At 41.9% G+C, this 14,698-nt stretch overlaps 1 protein-coding gene across 1 annotated transcript in view; it reads left to right on the top strand.

The window, feature by feature from the left end:
* ARHGEF38 (Rho guanine nucleotide exchange factor 38) overlaps nt 1-14,698 on the top strand; it is a 159,308-nt gene that overhangs the window by 119,843 nt on the left and 24,767 nt on the right. Inside the window, exons 6-7 of the mRNA XM_060088333.1 lie at nt 800-999; nt 3,858-3,991. Coding sequence (XP_059944316.1) covers nt 800-999; nt 3,858-3,991 — 334 coding nt within the window. The remainder of the gene's footprint in view (nt 1-799; nt 1,000-3,857; nt 3,992-14,698) is intronic.

A 14,698-nucleotide genomic window follows, 5' to 3' on the forward strand; every position in this document is an offset into this window, starting at 1 on the left:
ATAGTGATGATATTAACAATATCTAGAGAATGTTGCTTTTATTATAAATCTCTTTTGGGGAGTGTGATACAACCTCTGAAACACTATAAATTCAACTTCTCAATTTGGTAGAAGAAAGAGGACAAATTATGATTTTTTTTTTTTTGTGGTATGCGGGCCTCTCACTGATGTGGCCTCTCCCGCTGCAGAGCACAGGCTCTGGACACGCAGGCTCAGTGGCCATGGCTCATGCGCCTAGCCGCTCCGCGGCATGTGGGATCTTCCCTGACCGGGGCACGAACCCGTGTCCCCTGCATCGGCAGGCAGACTCTCAACCACTGCGCCACCAGGGAAGCCCTATGTTTAGATTTTTAAATGATGAACTTATTCTCCTCACTTAATAATCACAAAAATACCATCAGGAAAATGCATTTTTATTCATTGTCATGGGAAATGCATTCTAGAATTGTTTCCCACTATTATTATAAAACCTGTTATTAAAAAAACTGTAAGTGGAACATGGTTGGAAATCATGCTTTGAGTCCTAAATAGACAAATAAGTATATTTGTCCACCTGAAAGTGGACAAATATACTTATTTTCTTTTAACTTTTTTTAGTAGTAGGATCTTTCAGCCTTGCTTCTTTTTGCCACCCATTGCCCATGCTTTCATTTAGAAACTGAACATAGCCAAATGGAAGGGGAAAAGGGTGAAAAACAGTTTCAGGAGTAATCATAAAAAAAAATTAAAATCACAAAAATAAAAAGGAGATTATAAGACAAATGTTTGTGAAACAGATATTAATTTATCTCTATTGCAGAGGCAAACCAAACTTACTGGACATGGGCTCTTTGATGATCAAACCAATTCAGAGAGTGATGAAGTACCCCCTATTACTCTGTGAACTCCGGAATTCCACCCCTCCCTCTCACCCAGACTTTAGAGCACTGGAGGATGCCTTTGCTGCAGTGAAAGATATTAATGTAAACATCAATGAACTTAAAAGACGGAAGGATTTAGGTAAGAGGAGATATGATCAGTTGGGGGTTTTCCAGCGTTGGAATATTCTGTTCATGTTTCGGAGAATCAGAATGTCTCAGTAGTTACAGCAGTTGCAGTGATAATGATCATTTGATATTTAAAGTTAGAGGCTAGGGAGGAGAGGATGGTTTTGCCTTGCCAGCTAGCTTCAGGAGAAGATCATGAGGCAAAAGATTGACAACTTTTTATTGAACAGCCCTATAGTCAACCTCTTTTGACCACTGCATGCCCGATGACATACTGTGGGCTGAAGACACCCATAGCATATGATCCTCCTGTTCTTGGCATTATGCATGGTAGGAAGGAGGCATGGCCTGGTAGCTGGGAGCAGTGAAAAGCTAGAGCTGAAAAGGGGTGGTGAGAAGGGCAGACACAGGTAAGATGGCCCAGCTAACACATCAGGCTTATTTGGTTCTGGAACACAAAGAATGGGTATTTTTTGGCAATTAATTGCTCCACTGAAGGAAGAAAGTATATTTCTTTCTCAAATTAACAAATTATTGTTAACTATTTGTTACCTAGGTGTAAAGTTCACCTCTAAAGTAGAACGTAGGTTTCAAAACAGGAAGCACAATTAGATGGCTCCTATCATCTCAGATGTAGTAGTGCATTGGGATAGACCATGGGTCCTCTCTCAGGGTGATTTGTGTCCATAAGTTCTTGATTGGCTTCGTACTTCTAACGTTAAATCTCAATTCAACAGTAAAAGCAATGGTAGAACTGTGGAGCTAATTGATCCAACCACTTCTTTATTTTTATTGTTTGTATTTTCTAATTTTTTATTTTAAAAATTGTATATATTTGTATAAATAAATTGTAACTATAAAGAAAAGTGAAAGGTGTAGAGTGAAAGATACCATAAACAAAATGAAAAGATAGCCCATAGACAAAGGATTACTATCTAGAATATATAATTATTGATATTAAATCAGTAAAAACATTCTAATACAAAAAAGGTTAATAATAAAAATGAGTAATTCACAGAAAGACCAGTAAGTTTTTAAATGCTAAGATTCACTAATAATCAGGGAAATGCAAATTAAAATCACAATGACAAAGTGTTCCCAGCCTACCGGATTGGCAATAAGATTTTTAGTGGATAATGTAAGTGCTGAATCTCAGTTTGCAGGTGAGAATGTAAATTAGAAACACCACTTTGGAGAACAATATGAAAATACCTATTAAACTGAAGATACACATACCCAAGATACAGAAAATCAGTTTCTAGATATTTGAGAAACTGGCTCATATGCTTGTGGAGAGGTATACTAGTAACTAGCACTGTTCGCAATAGCAAAAGAAAAAAAAGGAAAACAAAAAAAAGAAACAAGCAAACAAAGAAATGGATAGTGGCTTGCATATTAATCCAGATAATGGATAAACTGTGTTTTATACACTATGATACCATGAAAACATAAAATTAATTAAAGTACATGTATCAATTAGACAGATCTCAAAAACACAATGTTGAGTTTTTTAAAAAGTAAATTAGCAAGTAACAGAAGAATGGATGCAATATGGTTCCATTTTTATAAGGATTGAAAATAATATTATACACTGTATGACTACATACCTACAAAGTAAAGGCATGAAAATAGATACAGATATAATAAACCCCAAAACTTTGGATCACAGATCCCTTTAGGGATCAAAGATGGAGCTCAGCGAAGTTTCAATTGTTATGCGATTTTTTTAAAATAAAAAGATTGGAAACAAGGCAAAATGTTAAGATTTGACAAAGCGGGGAGATGGACAATAGCTGTAATATTATTTTAACTTTTCTGTTTGCTTAAACTTAAAATTTCAAAGTTTTAAAGAGGAAATTTTTTCTACTCCCATGATTCCAGTTCACATAGCTAACATTTTAGTTAAGTTCTCTTCAGACTTTCTATGTCTTTTTTCTATTTTTTTCTTCTCTCTTTTTCCTTCTTTCCTTCCTTTTGCAAATGGTACTACAGTTTCCTGGGGCTTTTTAAAAACTTAATTTTATATCATGAACATTCTTCAGGTTAATATGGTCTTCTTTTTCATGGTTCCATAGTATCCCATTCATGAGTGTATCATAATTTATTAAACAATACCTCTATGAGTAAACTTTTAGACTGTTTCCAACATTCTGCTCTTAGAAAAAACCGCTATAGCAAACAAAAGTTTGTATGCCTCATTATGGAAAGCAGATTCTCTACACGGACTTCCTGGTCATAGACTATAAATATTTTCACTTCTATAAGACTCTGCCAAATTGTTCTCTACAAAAACTATATTGATTTAATCCATGTCAACAGCGTATAAGAATGCTCCTGTCTCCACACCATTACCAAAACAGAATGTTAGGAATATTTAACATTTTGAACAATATGAGAGGTGAAAATCATGTTAAAGATAAAAAAGTACACCTCAGAGAGGTCACTCAGCTTACCCCAAATCTCTCAGCTAGTGGAGATACCACCCTGGGATGGATCCGAGGTCTTCTTATGTTGGCTGCAGTTGTCTTTCCATTAGTTAAGTCTTGATGCTTCATTCTAGAGACCTGATAACAAGTGTATTGTCTGAGAAGAGAGAGTTTTTTCCAGTATCAGGAATTTCTTTAATGTGCGAGGTAAATGAACCCTGGGCTTTGAGGAGCTCAAGTCCTAGGACAGTTTCTGAAGGTCAGTGGGGTGGGCATCTAAGCTGTGACTGGGCAGAGGGGCTGGAGCATATTGCATCGGTACCAGAGGTCCGAAAATCATACAGTGTTATCTTAAATATAAATATCAATCTTGAATACTTTGGATGGAACACACACTTCCTGTGCCTCACATGTTCAGATATGTTATTGCATTCTTCCGTTTCAGTTCTAAAATACAAGAAGAACGATGAGGATGAATCACTTAAAGATAAATTGTCTAAACTAAATATTCATTCAATTAGCAAGAAATCAAAAAGAGTGACAAATCATCTAAAGATTCTGACCAGAGGAGAATCACAGGTAATTTTTCTTCTTGGGCCACATACATTTTCCTGGGGAACACGAATGCTGACGTTTTTGTGAGATTTTGTTTTATCATTATCCGAGCTGTTTCTAGAACACACTGAGAATCGAGGTAATTGCCCTCGATGCTGTTCCTTTCTCCCCCCCCACCTCTCTCTCCCCCTCCGTTTTGCAGGATATTGAGTGGGGGTTGTTCTGACACTGTCTTAGCTGTGGTGCTTCCATTCAGGAAGAGGACAAAGGAGAGGTAAAGACATAAGGACAGGGATCAACAAGGGATGCCCCAGGAGTTCTGACACCATCAATTAGCACATGCTCTCACCCAAGGCAATGAAAATGTCCTCCTTTCATCCCTGTATTATTTCTGCTTTTAAAAAATACTCATTTCTTTTAGTTCCCTTGATGGTCATCTTATATTTACTTCACCTATGAAAATAATGTTTAGATGCATACCTTAGCATGACTTTTCCTACCTGTTATCACTTTCCTCGTCCCCTAGCCCCAGGTGCACATTATATTACTGGGTAACTCTTTGGTGTCAGCTGTTTAGCCTAGCTTGAACCATTTTCATCTCACCCCTAATAAACAATGAATGGATTAGCAAAGCCTCTCCAACTTTAATGTGTGTAAGAATCACCTGAGGAGCTTGCTAAAAGACAGATTCCAGGGTTCTACCTGGTTCGAAGGTGCAACCTAAACATCTGTATTTTTACAAAGACTACAAGTATTTTTAAGCTAATTGATCTGGAAATAAGTGATCAATGGAACACACTTTGAGAATCACAAGATAGTAAGTTCATGGCCCAGAGGTGGTAATACAGTGGGCTTCTAACCAAAAGTAAGCAGAACAATTTTTTTTTTTTTTTTTGCGGTAGGCAGGCCTCTCACTGTTGTGGCCTCTCCCGTTGCGGAGCACAGGCTCCGGACACACAGGCTCAGCGGCCATGGCCCACAGGCCCAGCCGCTCTGCGGCATGTGGGATCTTCCCGGACCAGGGCATGAACCCGTGTCCCCTGCATCGGCAGGCGGACTCTCAACCACTGCACCACCAGGGAAGCCCAGAACAATTCTTAAGATACTATATAGTACTTTTGCCCCCCTTCTCGTGAGTGATTTCATCCTTTGCTATGTTAACAACTCTAACAAAGGTTTTTACTTTGAACTAGAGGCAACTGGTTCAGCTCTGCTTTTAGATAGCTCTTCCTATCTACCTTACCCTTTGGCTGCTGTGGTCTTTTTGCTTTTCATTAAGTCTTTGCTGCTTTTGGACCATTAATCTAGAAGTGGACTCTTCCTCCTCTGAATGCCTAACACACTTAGTGTATCTCAGTCTTGGCACTGTTAATATTTGCAGGAGTCATCACAGAAATTAAGAAGAAAGTTTCTGGGCTTCCCTGGTGGCGCAGTGGTTGAGAGTCCACCTGCTGATGCAGGGGACACGGGTTCCTGCCCTGGTCCGGGAAGATCCCACATGCCGTGGAGTGGCTGGGCCCTTGAGCCATGGCCGCTGAGCCTGCGCGTCTGGATCCTGTGCTCCGCAATGGGAGAGGCCCGCGTACTGCAAAAAATAAAAAATAAAAAAGAGCAAAGTTTCTGAAGTCATTCAGATTTGGGTTTGAATATCACTTCTGCCACTTAACAAATATTTGTCTTTGGGCACATAACTTAAATTCAATGTAATCATCTGTAAACTGGGATATATAGTAGGACCTAACACATGAAGTGGTTGTGAGGATTCAATGAAATGATGCTTATAAAGAAAGGACTTAACACAGTGTAAGCATTCAGTATATTGGCTAGCATCATCATCATTATTTTATATTGTATATAAAATATTGTTATTTACCTTTTAATGTGAGGACTTCTTACTTCCCACGTGGATAAAAACTTCTTTATGCATAGTGTATTAATCGTATCTTCTACTTTCTGTATTTTATGATGTTTTGACATCTTAAAAAAGCTTCCTGGACAAAGAAAGACACCGCTTGTAGGGCTAGCCCACTCATAGAGGGCAAAGGACTCAGCTGGAATCACTTCTTTCATTTGCAAACCAACCAATCCTGGGTCGATAGCCCCAACCAGCTCCTTATCTAACTCTCACACGTGAAGCCAATATTCTCTGCCCTAAATCCTGCCAAGGCCAGGTACCAGGCAACCAGAGACTACCTCCATAGCCCAAAGCCTGCTGGAATTATTCAAATGTCCTAAACGTTTTACCCTGCCCCAGCCCGTTCTATGGGATTTCTCACAGAAACTCCAATAAAGGCTCTGGCCTTGACTTTTCCCTTGCTCCTTTCTGCCAAATGACCAGACCTTAGTGATTCCCCTGTGGCCCTGCATGACATGTAGTGACCCCCTATCTAGGACCTGTGAGAATAATAAATTTCTTCCAAGCTTCTCTCTTTTCCTCCTGTGGCTGTACTGTCTGTACCATACCATACCCAGTATGGATATTCTTAGAACACATGGCTTGTATGATTCTTGTACTTACTTGTTGATATACTTCTAGGGGCTCACTGGGCCTACTGTATAGAGGAGGTAACTCCAGGCTCCTCTTCTCAATGTAGAACTATAATGTGGGAAGCTTGGGACATTTATGGTGTGTGGTCATAGATCAGGAAAAGGAAAATCCAGACGTTTCAACTAAAGACTACAGTAATAAAATTGAATTGGGAATTCATTCGAAGAAGAGATTGTAGCCTCCATGGGCATGGGTAAATGTAGTCTAAACAATTCTCCCCTAATCTTTGGGATGTTGCTTCTGACCCAAGACAATACTACTGAGGAACAATAGGCAGGTCTTAATTCTGGGCAGGCTCTTGTAGAAGCTGTTACAGTCTTTAATGTATTTATCATCAGCTTCTGATATTTTTCAATTGTAAACTAAAAGTGAATTGTAGTTAAAGTAGCCTGAAGGGGTATTAATTAGATTTTTCCCCTTAATCTTTGGAGAGGATGTCCTGTCAGCAATGAAGCATTTCACTGTTAATCAGAAAATCAGCTGCATAGGCTGGACTGTAGAAAAGATAAATCTCAAATCAGTCAATTTTGCACTTGTCAGCAGCTCAAGTGAAATATTTGGTGGAGTTAGGGTATAAAACTATTACCCAAGAGGAAGATTCTATTCCATTCATCACACATGTATTGAACTCTTACTCGACACTATTAGAGACTGCAAATGCAGAGAGGTTCTAAATTCAGATGGTTTGGGTTGGAATCCTGGACCTAACTATTAACATGGGTAAGTTTCTTTAACTTTCTATATTAGTTAGGATAAAGGCCATGCTTCTGTCACAAAGAGATTCCAAAACATAGCAGCTTAAGTCAGATAGTCATTTATTTCTCTCTCTTAAAATAGTGCAGATGGGCTGTGCTATACAAGATCTTTCAAGAACCCAGTTTGCCCCAGTTTTGCACTGCAATGTCCCCTAAACATATGGTCTTCATCTGCCTCACTGAAGCTGGGTCACTGCCATGTCTTCATTCAAAGTCCCAAGGGAAATGTTCTAAGACCAAGATTCAGAAATGAAACATATCACTTTCACTCACAACTTATTTGCCCAAACACAGTTACAAAGGCAGAGCCAGCTGCAAGGGAGTCTGGAAAGGGCTGTCTCTAGCAGGGCAGCCGTGTCCATCTTAAACTAGAGGTGCAGGTACCACTGGTAGAAGGTCAATAGCAGGAATGTTCACAATCTCTGCCACACCTCCTGAAACTTCTGTTTCTTTATCTCTAAAATGGGATTTATCATAGCATCTAACCCATAGGGTTGTATAGAATTTTTTTTTTTTTTTTTTTTTTTTTTTGCAGTACACGGGCCTCTCACTGTTGTGGCCTCTCCCATTGCGGAGCACAGGCTCCGGACACGCAGGCTCAGCGGCCATGGCCCACGGGCCCAGCCGCTCTGCAGCATGTGGGATCCTCCCGGACCGGGGGCATGAACCCGTGTCCCCTGCATCGGCAGGCGGACTCTCAACCACTGCGCCACCAGGGAAGCCCCTGTATAAGGATTAAAATGAGAAAATGGAAGACAGGTTTTAGCACAAGTGTCCAGGACATAGTTAGTGTTTAACAAATGTTAGTGATTATTATATTAAGAAAAATTACTTCATCTCCAATGTTTTTAATCCATCAGTGGAGATAATTACTTAAATCATTAGTGTTGTAAGAGAACATAGGAGGGTACAATTAATTTTATGGAGTGGAAAGAATAGGAACTAGAGGGAGGATTTGCAGCAGGGGTGACAGTTGAGCAAGTCCTTAAAAAAAAATAATAAACAGGATTTTGCAGGGCAGAAAAGGGACAGCAGCATATTCCAACAAAATAAAGCAACAAGAGAAGGCTTGGCAATAAAGAAGTAGAACTAGGCAGTATTTTCCATCGTGTGATCCTTGAACCTCTTATTTTAGCATCATGTAGGTCTCGGCCAAGATATACAAAGTAAAATAGCTGGTCATTGAAAACTGCTTTTTAAAAACTCTGCCCATTCTGGGACCAGCGCTGGTGCACGGGGGAAGCTGCAGGAGCAGCTGCAGGCTCTGGAGGTTTTTAGCAGCCTGTCTGCTGATGCCTGCGGTTGTCTCCCCAAACAGTTGTTTGGCCTGAGGTGTTCTAGCACTGGCTCCTGCAGGCTACTGGGTGGGGCGAAGTCTTCAGCTGTTAAATGGTGTCCCGGCGGAGGCTTCCAGCAGCACCAGCGTCCGTGCGGTAGAACGAGCTGTCAGGTCCACAGGGCGAGCTGCAGCCATCCCTTGCCTCTTCGGGAGACTCTCCAGGACCAGCAGGGACCCCGGAGGAAGATGGCGGAAGAGTAAGACGCGGAGATCACCTTCCTCCCCACAGATACATCAGAAATTCATCTACACGTGGAACAACTCCTACAGAACACCTACTGAACGCTGACAGAAGACCTCAGACCCCCTAAAAGGCAAGAAACTCCCCACATACCTGGGTAGGGCAAAAGAAAAAAAGAATAAACAGAGACAATAGGATAGGGACGGGACCTGCACCAGTGGGAGGGAGCCGTGAAGGAGGGAAGGTTTCTACACACTACAAGCCCCTTCGCGGGCGGAGACTGCAGGTGGCGGAGGGGGAAGGCTTCGGAGTAGCGGAGGAGAGCACAGCAACAGGGGTGTGGAGGGCAAAGCGGAGAGATTCCGGCACAGAGGATCGGTGCCCTCAGGCACACACCAGCCCGAGAGGCTTGTCTGCTCGGCCGCCGTGGCGGGCGGGGCTGGGAGCTGAGGCTCGGGTATCGGCTTTCAGTCGGAGCGCAGGGAGAGGACTGGGGCTGGCGGCAGGAAGAGAGCCTGAAGGGTTAGTGCAACACGGCTAGCCCGGAGGGAGTCCGGGGAAAGGGTCTGGAGTTGCTGAAGAGGCAAGAGTCTTTTTTCACTTTCACTTTTGTTTCCTGGTGTGCGAGGAGAGGGCATTAAAAGGGCTGCTTAGGGAAGCGCCGGAGACAGGCGCGAGCCGCGGGTAAGGCGTGGACCTCGGAGACGGGCGTGGCCCGCCGCCGCCGCCCGCCGCCCGCCCGCCGCCGCCGCGGCCCGCCCGCCGCCGCCGCCGCGGCCCGCCGCCGCCGCCGCCCCCGCGGCCCGCCACCGCCGCCGCCTGCCGCCGCCCGCCACCGCCGCAGCCGCGGGGCCTGTGTGCGAGCGCGGGTCACTGTCCGCCCCGCCTTCCGGGGGACCTGTGCACCCCGCCACTGCCGGGGTCCCGAGACCCGGGGACGGCTTTCCCGGGAAAGCGCACGGAGCGCCACGGGCTGCTGCAACGTCACGCCGGCCTCTGCCGCCGCAGGCCCGCCCCACACTGCGCGCCCCTCCCTCCCCTCTGCATGAGTGAGCCAGAGCCCCCGAATCAGCGGCTCCTTTAAACCCGTCCTGTCTGAGCGAAGAACGGACGCCCTCCGGCGACCTACGCACAGAGACGGGGCCAGGTCCAAGGCTGAGACCCGGGAGCTGTGAGAGCAGAGTCAGGGAAATCTCTCTGTGCAGCCTCGGAGGCAGCGGATTAAAGCTCCACGGTCCATTTGATGTGCCCTGCGTCTGTGGAGTGCATGAATGGACAGCGAATCATCCCAAATTGAGGAAGTGGACTTTGAGGACAAGATTTAAGACTTTCCCCCCTTTTCCTCTTTTTACAACGAATTATTCCAAAGTAAGGAGGTGGACTTAGAGAGCAAGATTTCAGACTTCTTGCCCTTTTCCTCTTTTTACAACGAATTATCCCAAATTGAGGAGGTGGGCTTGGAGAGCAAGATTTTTGATTTTTCCCCCTGCTCTCTTTTTGTGAATGTGTATGTGTAATCTTCTGTGTAAGATTCTCTCTGTATAGCTTTGCTTCCACCATATGTCCCAGGGTTCTATCGGTCCGTTTTTTTTTTTTTTTTTTTTTTTTGCTTTTTTTTTTTCAATAATTACTTTCTAATTTTAATAACGCTACTATATTTCATACTTTATTCTATTTTACTTTACCTGCTCTTTCTTTTTTTCCTACCTTCCCTTCCTCCCTCCCTCCCTCCGCTCTTCCTTTCCTTCTTTCTTTTTCTTTCCTCCCTCCCTCCCACCCTTCTTCTTTCCACTTTCTTTTTCTTTCCTTCCTCCCTCCCTCCCTCCTGTCTTTCTTTCTTTCTTTCCTTCCTCCCTCCCTCCCTCCCTTCTTCCATTCACTCTTCCTTTGGCTTTCATTGCTCCCTCCCTCCCTCCTTTCTTTCCTTCTTTCTTTCCATCCTTCCTCACTCCCTCCCTCCTTTCTTTCTTTCTTCCTTCCTTCCTTCCTTTCTTCCCTTCTTCCTTTCTTTCCCTCTCTCTTTCTTTCTTCTACTAATTCTTTCTTTCTGCTTTTTCTCCCTGTTATTCTGAGCCGGGTGGATGAAAGGCTCTTGGTGCTGCAGCCAGGAGCCAGTGCTGTGCCTCTGAAGTGGGAGAGCCAACTTCAGGACACGGGTCCACAAGAGACCTCCCAGCTCCACATAATATCAAGCAGCGAAAATCTCCCAGAGATCTCCATCCCAACACCAGCACCCAGCTTCAGTCAATGACCAGCAAGCTACAGTGCTGGTCACCCTATGCCAAGCAACTAGCAAGGCAGGAACACAACCCCACCCATTAGCAGAGAAGCTACCTAAAAACATAATAAGGCCATAGGCACCCCAAAACACACCACCAGACGTGGACCTGTCCACCAGAAAGACAAGATCGAGCCTCAACCACCAGAACACAGGCATTAGTCCCCTCCACCAGGAAGCCTACACAACCTACTGAAACAACCTTAGCCACTGGGGTCAGACACGAAAAACAACGGGAACTACGAATCTGCAGCCTGCAAAAAGGAGACCCCAAACACAGTAACATAAGCAAAATGAGAAGACAGAAAAACACACAGCAGGTGAAGGAGCAAGATAAAAACCTACCAGACCTAACAAATGAAGAGGTAATAGGCAGTCTACCTGAAAAAGAATTCAGAATAATGATGGTAAAGATGATCCAAAATCTTGGAAATAGAATAGACAAAATGCAAGAAACAGTTAAAAAGGACCTAGAAGAACTAAAGATGAATCAAGCATCGATTAAAAACACAATACATGAAATAAAAAATACTCTAGATGGGATCAATAGCAGAATAACTGAGGCAGAAGAACGGATAAGTGAGGTGGAAGATAAAATAGTGGAAATAACTGCTGCACAGCAAAATAAAGAAAAAAGAATGAAAAGAACAGAGGACAGTCTCAGAGGCCTCTGGGACAACATTAAACGCACCAACATTCGAATTATAGGGGTTCCAGAAGAAGAAGAGAAAAAGAAAGGGACTGAGAAAATATTTGAAGAGATTATAGTTGAAAACTTCCCCAATATGGGAAAGGAAATAGTTAATCAAGTCCAGGAGGCACAGAGAGTCCCATACAGAATAAATCCAAGGAGAAATACACCAAGACACATATTAATCAAACTGTCAAAAATTAAACACAAAGAAATCCTATTAAAGGCAGCAAGGGAAAAACAACAAATAACACACAAGGGAATCCCCATCAGGATAACAGCTGATCTCTCAGCAGAAACTCTACAAGCCAGAAGGGAGTGGCAGGACATAATTAAAGTGATGAAGGAGAGAAACCTGCAGCCAAGATTACTCTACCCAGCAAGGATCTCATTCAGATTTGATGGAGAAATTAAAACCTTTACAGACAAGCAAAAGCTGAGAGAGTTCAGCACCACCAAACCAGCTTTACAACAAATGCTAAAGGAACTTCTCTAGGCAAGAAACACAACAGAAGGAATATACCTACAATAACGAACGCAAAGCAATTAAGGAAATGGGAATAGGAACATTACATATCAATAATTACCTTAAATGTAAATGGACTAAATGCTCCCACCAAAAGACACAGAGTGGCTGAATGGATACAAAAACAAGACCCATATATATGCTGTCTACAAGAGACCCACTTCAGACCTAAAGACACATACAGATTGAAAGTAAGGGGATGGAAAAAGATATTCCATGCAAATGGAAACCAAAAGAAAGCTGGAGTAGCAATTCTCATATCAGACAAAATAGACTTTAAAATAAAGACTATTAGAAGAGACAAAGAAGGACACTACATAATGATCAATGGATCGATCCAAGAAGAAGATATAACAATTGTAAATATTTATGCACCCAACATAGGAGCACCTCAATACATAAGGCAAATACTAACAGCCATAAAAGGGGAAATCGACAGTAACACAATCATAGTAGGGGACTTTAACACCCCACTTTCACCAATGGACAGATCATCCAAAATGAAAATAAATAAGGAAACACAAGCTTTAAATGATACATTAAACAAGATGGACTTAGTTGATATTTATAGGACATTTCATCCAAAAACAACAGAATACACATTTTTCTCAAGTGCTCATGGAATATTCTCCAGGATAGATCATATCTTGGGTCACAAATCAAGCCTTGGTAAATTTAAGAAAATTGAAAGTGTATCAAGTATCTTTTCCGACCACAATGCTATGAGACTAGACATCAATTACAGGAAAAGATCTGTAAAAAAATACAAACACATGGAGGCTAAACAATACTCAATAACGAAGTGATCACTGAAGAAATCAAAGAGGAAATTAAAAAATACCTAGAAACAAATGACAATGGAGACACGACAACCCAAAACCTATGGGATGCAGCAAAAGCAGTTCTAAGGTGGAAGTTTATAGCAATACAATCCCACCTTAAGAAACAGGAAACATTTCGAGTAAACAACCTGACCCTGCACCTAAAGCAATTAGAGAAAGAAGAACAAAAAACCCCCAAAGCTAGCAGAAGGAAAGAAATCATAAAGATCAGATCAGAAATAAATGAAAAAGAAATGAAGGAAACGATAGCAAAGATCAACCAAACTAAAAGCTGGTTCTTTGAGAAGATAAACAAAATTGACAAACCATTAGCCAGACTCATCAAGAAAAGAAGGGAGAAGACTCAAATCAATAGAATTAGCAATGAAAAAGGAGAAGTAACAACTGACACTGCAGAAATACAAAAGATCATGAGAGATTACTACAAGCAACTCTATGCCAATAAAATGGACAACCTGGAAGAAATGGACAAATTCTTAGAAATGCACAACCTGCCAAGACTGAATCAGGAAGAAATAGAAAATATGAACAGACCAATCACAAGCACTGAAATTGAAACTGTGATTAAAAATCTTCCATCAAACAAAAGCCCAGGACCAGATGGCTTCACAGGCGAATTCTATCAAACATTTAGAGAAGAGCTAACACCCATCCTTCTCAAACTCTTCCAAACAATTTCAGAGGAAGGAACACTCCCAAACTCATTCTACGAGGCCACCATCACCTTGATACCAAAACCAGGCAAGGATGTCACAAAGAAAGAAAACTACAGGCCAATATCACTGATGAACATAGATGCAAAAATCCTCAACAAAATACTAGCAAACAGAATCCAACAGCACATTAAAAGGATCATACACCATGATCAAGTGGGGTTTATTCCAGGAATGCAAGGATTCTTCAATATATGCAAATCAATCAACGTGATACACCATATTAACAAGTTGAAGGAAAAAAACCATATGATCATCTCAATAGATGCAGAGAAAGCTTTCGACAAAATTCAACACCCATTTATGATAAAAACCCTGCAGAAAGTAGGTATAGAGGGATCTTTCCTCAACATAATAAAGGCCATATATGACAAACCCACAGCCAACATTGTCCTCAATGGTGAAAAACTGAAACCATTTCCACTAAGATCAGGAACAAGACAAGGCTGCCCACTCTCACCACTCTTATTCAACCTAGTTTTGGAAGTTTTAGCCACAGCAATCAGAGAAGAAAAGGAAATAAAAGGAATCCAAATCGGAAAAGAAGAAGTAAAGCTGTCATTGTTTGCAGATGACATGATACTATACATAGAGAATCCTAAAGATGCTTCCGAAAAACTACTAGAGCTAATCAATGAATTTGGTAAAGTAGCAGGTTACAAAATTAATGTACAGAAATCTCTGGCATTCCTGTACACTAATGATGAAAAATCTGAAAATGAAATCAAGAAAACACTCCCATTTACCATTGCAACAAAAAGAATAAAATATCTAGGAATAAACCTACCTAAGGAGACAAAAGACCTGTATGCAGAAAATTATAAGACACTGATGAAAGAAATTAAAGATGATACAAAC

Source organism: Mesoplodon densirostris, chromosome 1 (genome assembly GCF_025265405.1).
Source record: "Mesoplodon densirostris isolate mMesDen1 chromosome 1, mMesDen1 primary haplotype, whole genome shotgun sequence".
In the NCBI taxonomy this organism is placed as follows: domain Eukaryota; kingdom Metazoa; phylum Chordata; class Mammalia; order Artiodactyla; family Ziphiidae; genus Mesoplodon; species Mesoplodon densirostris.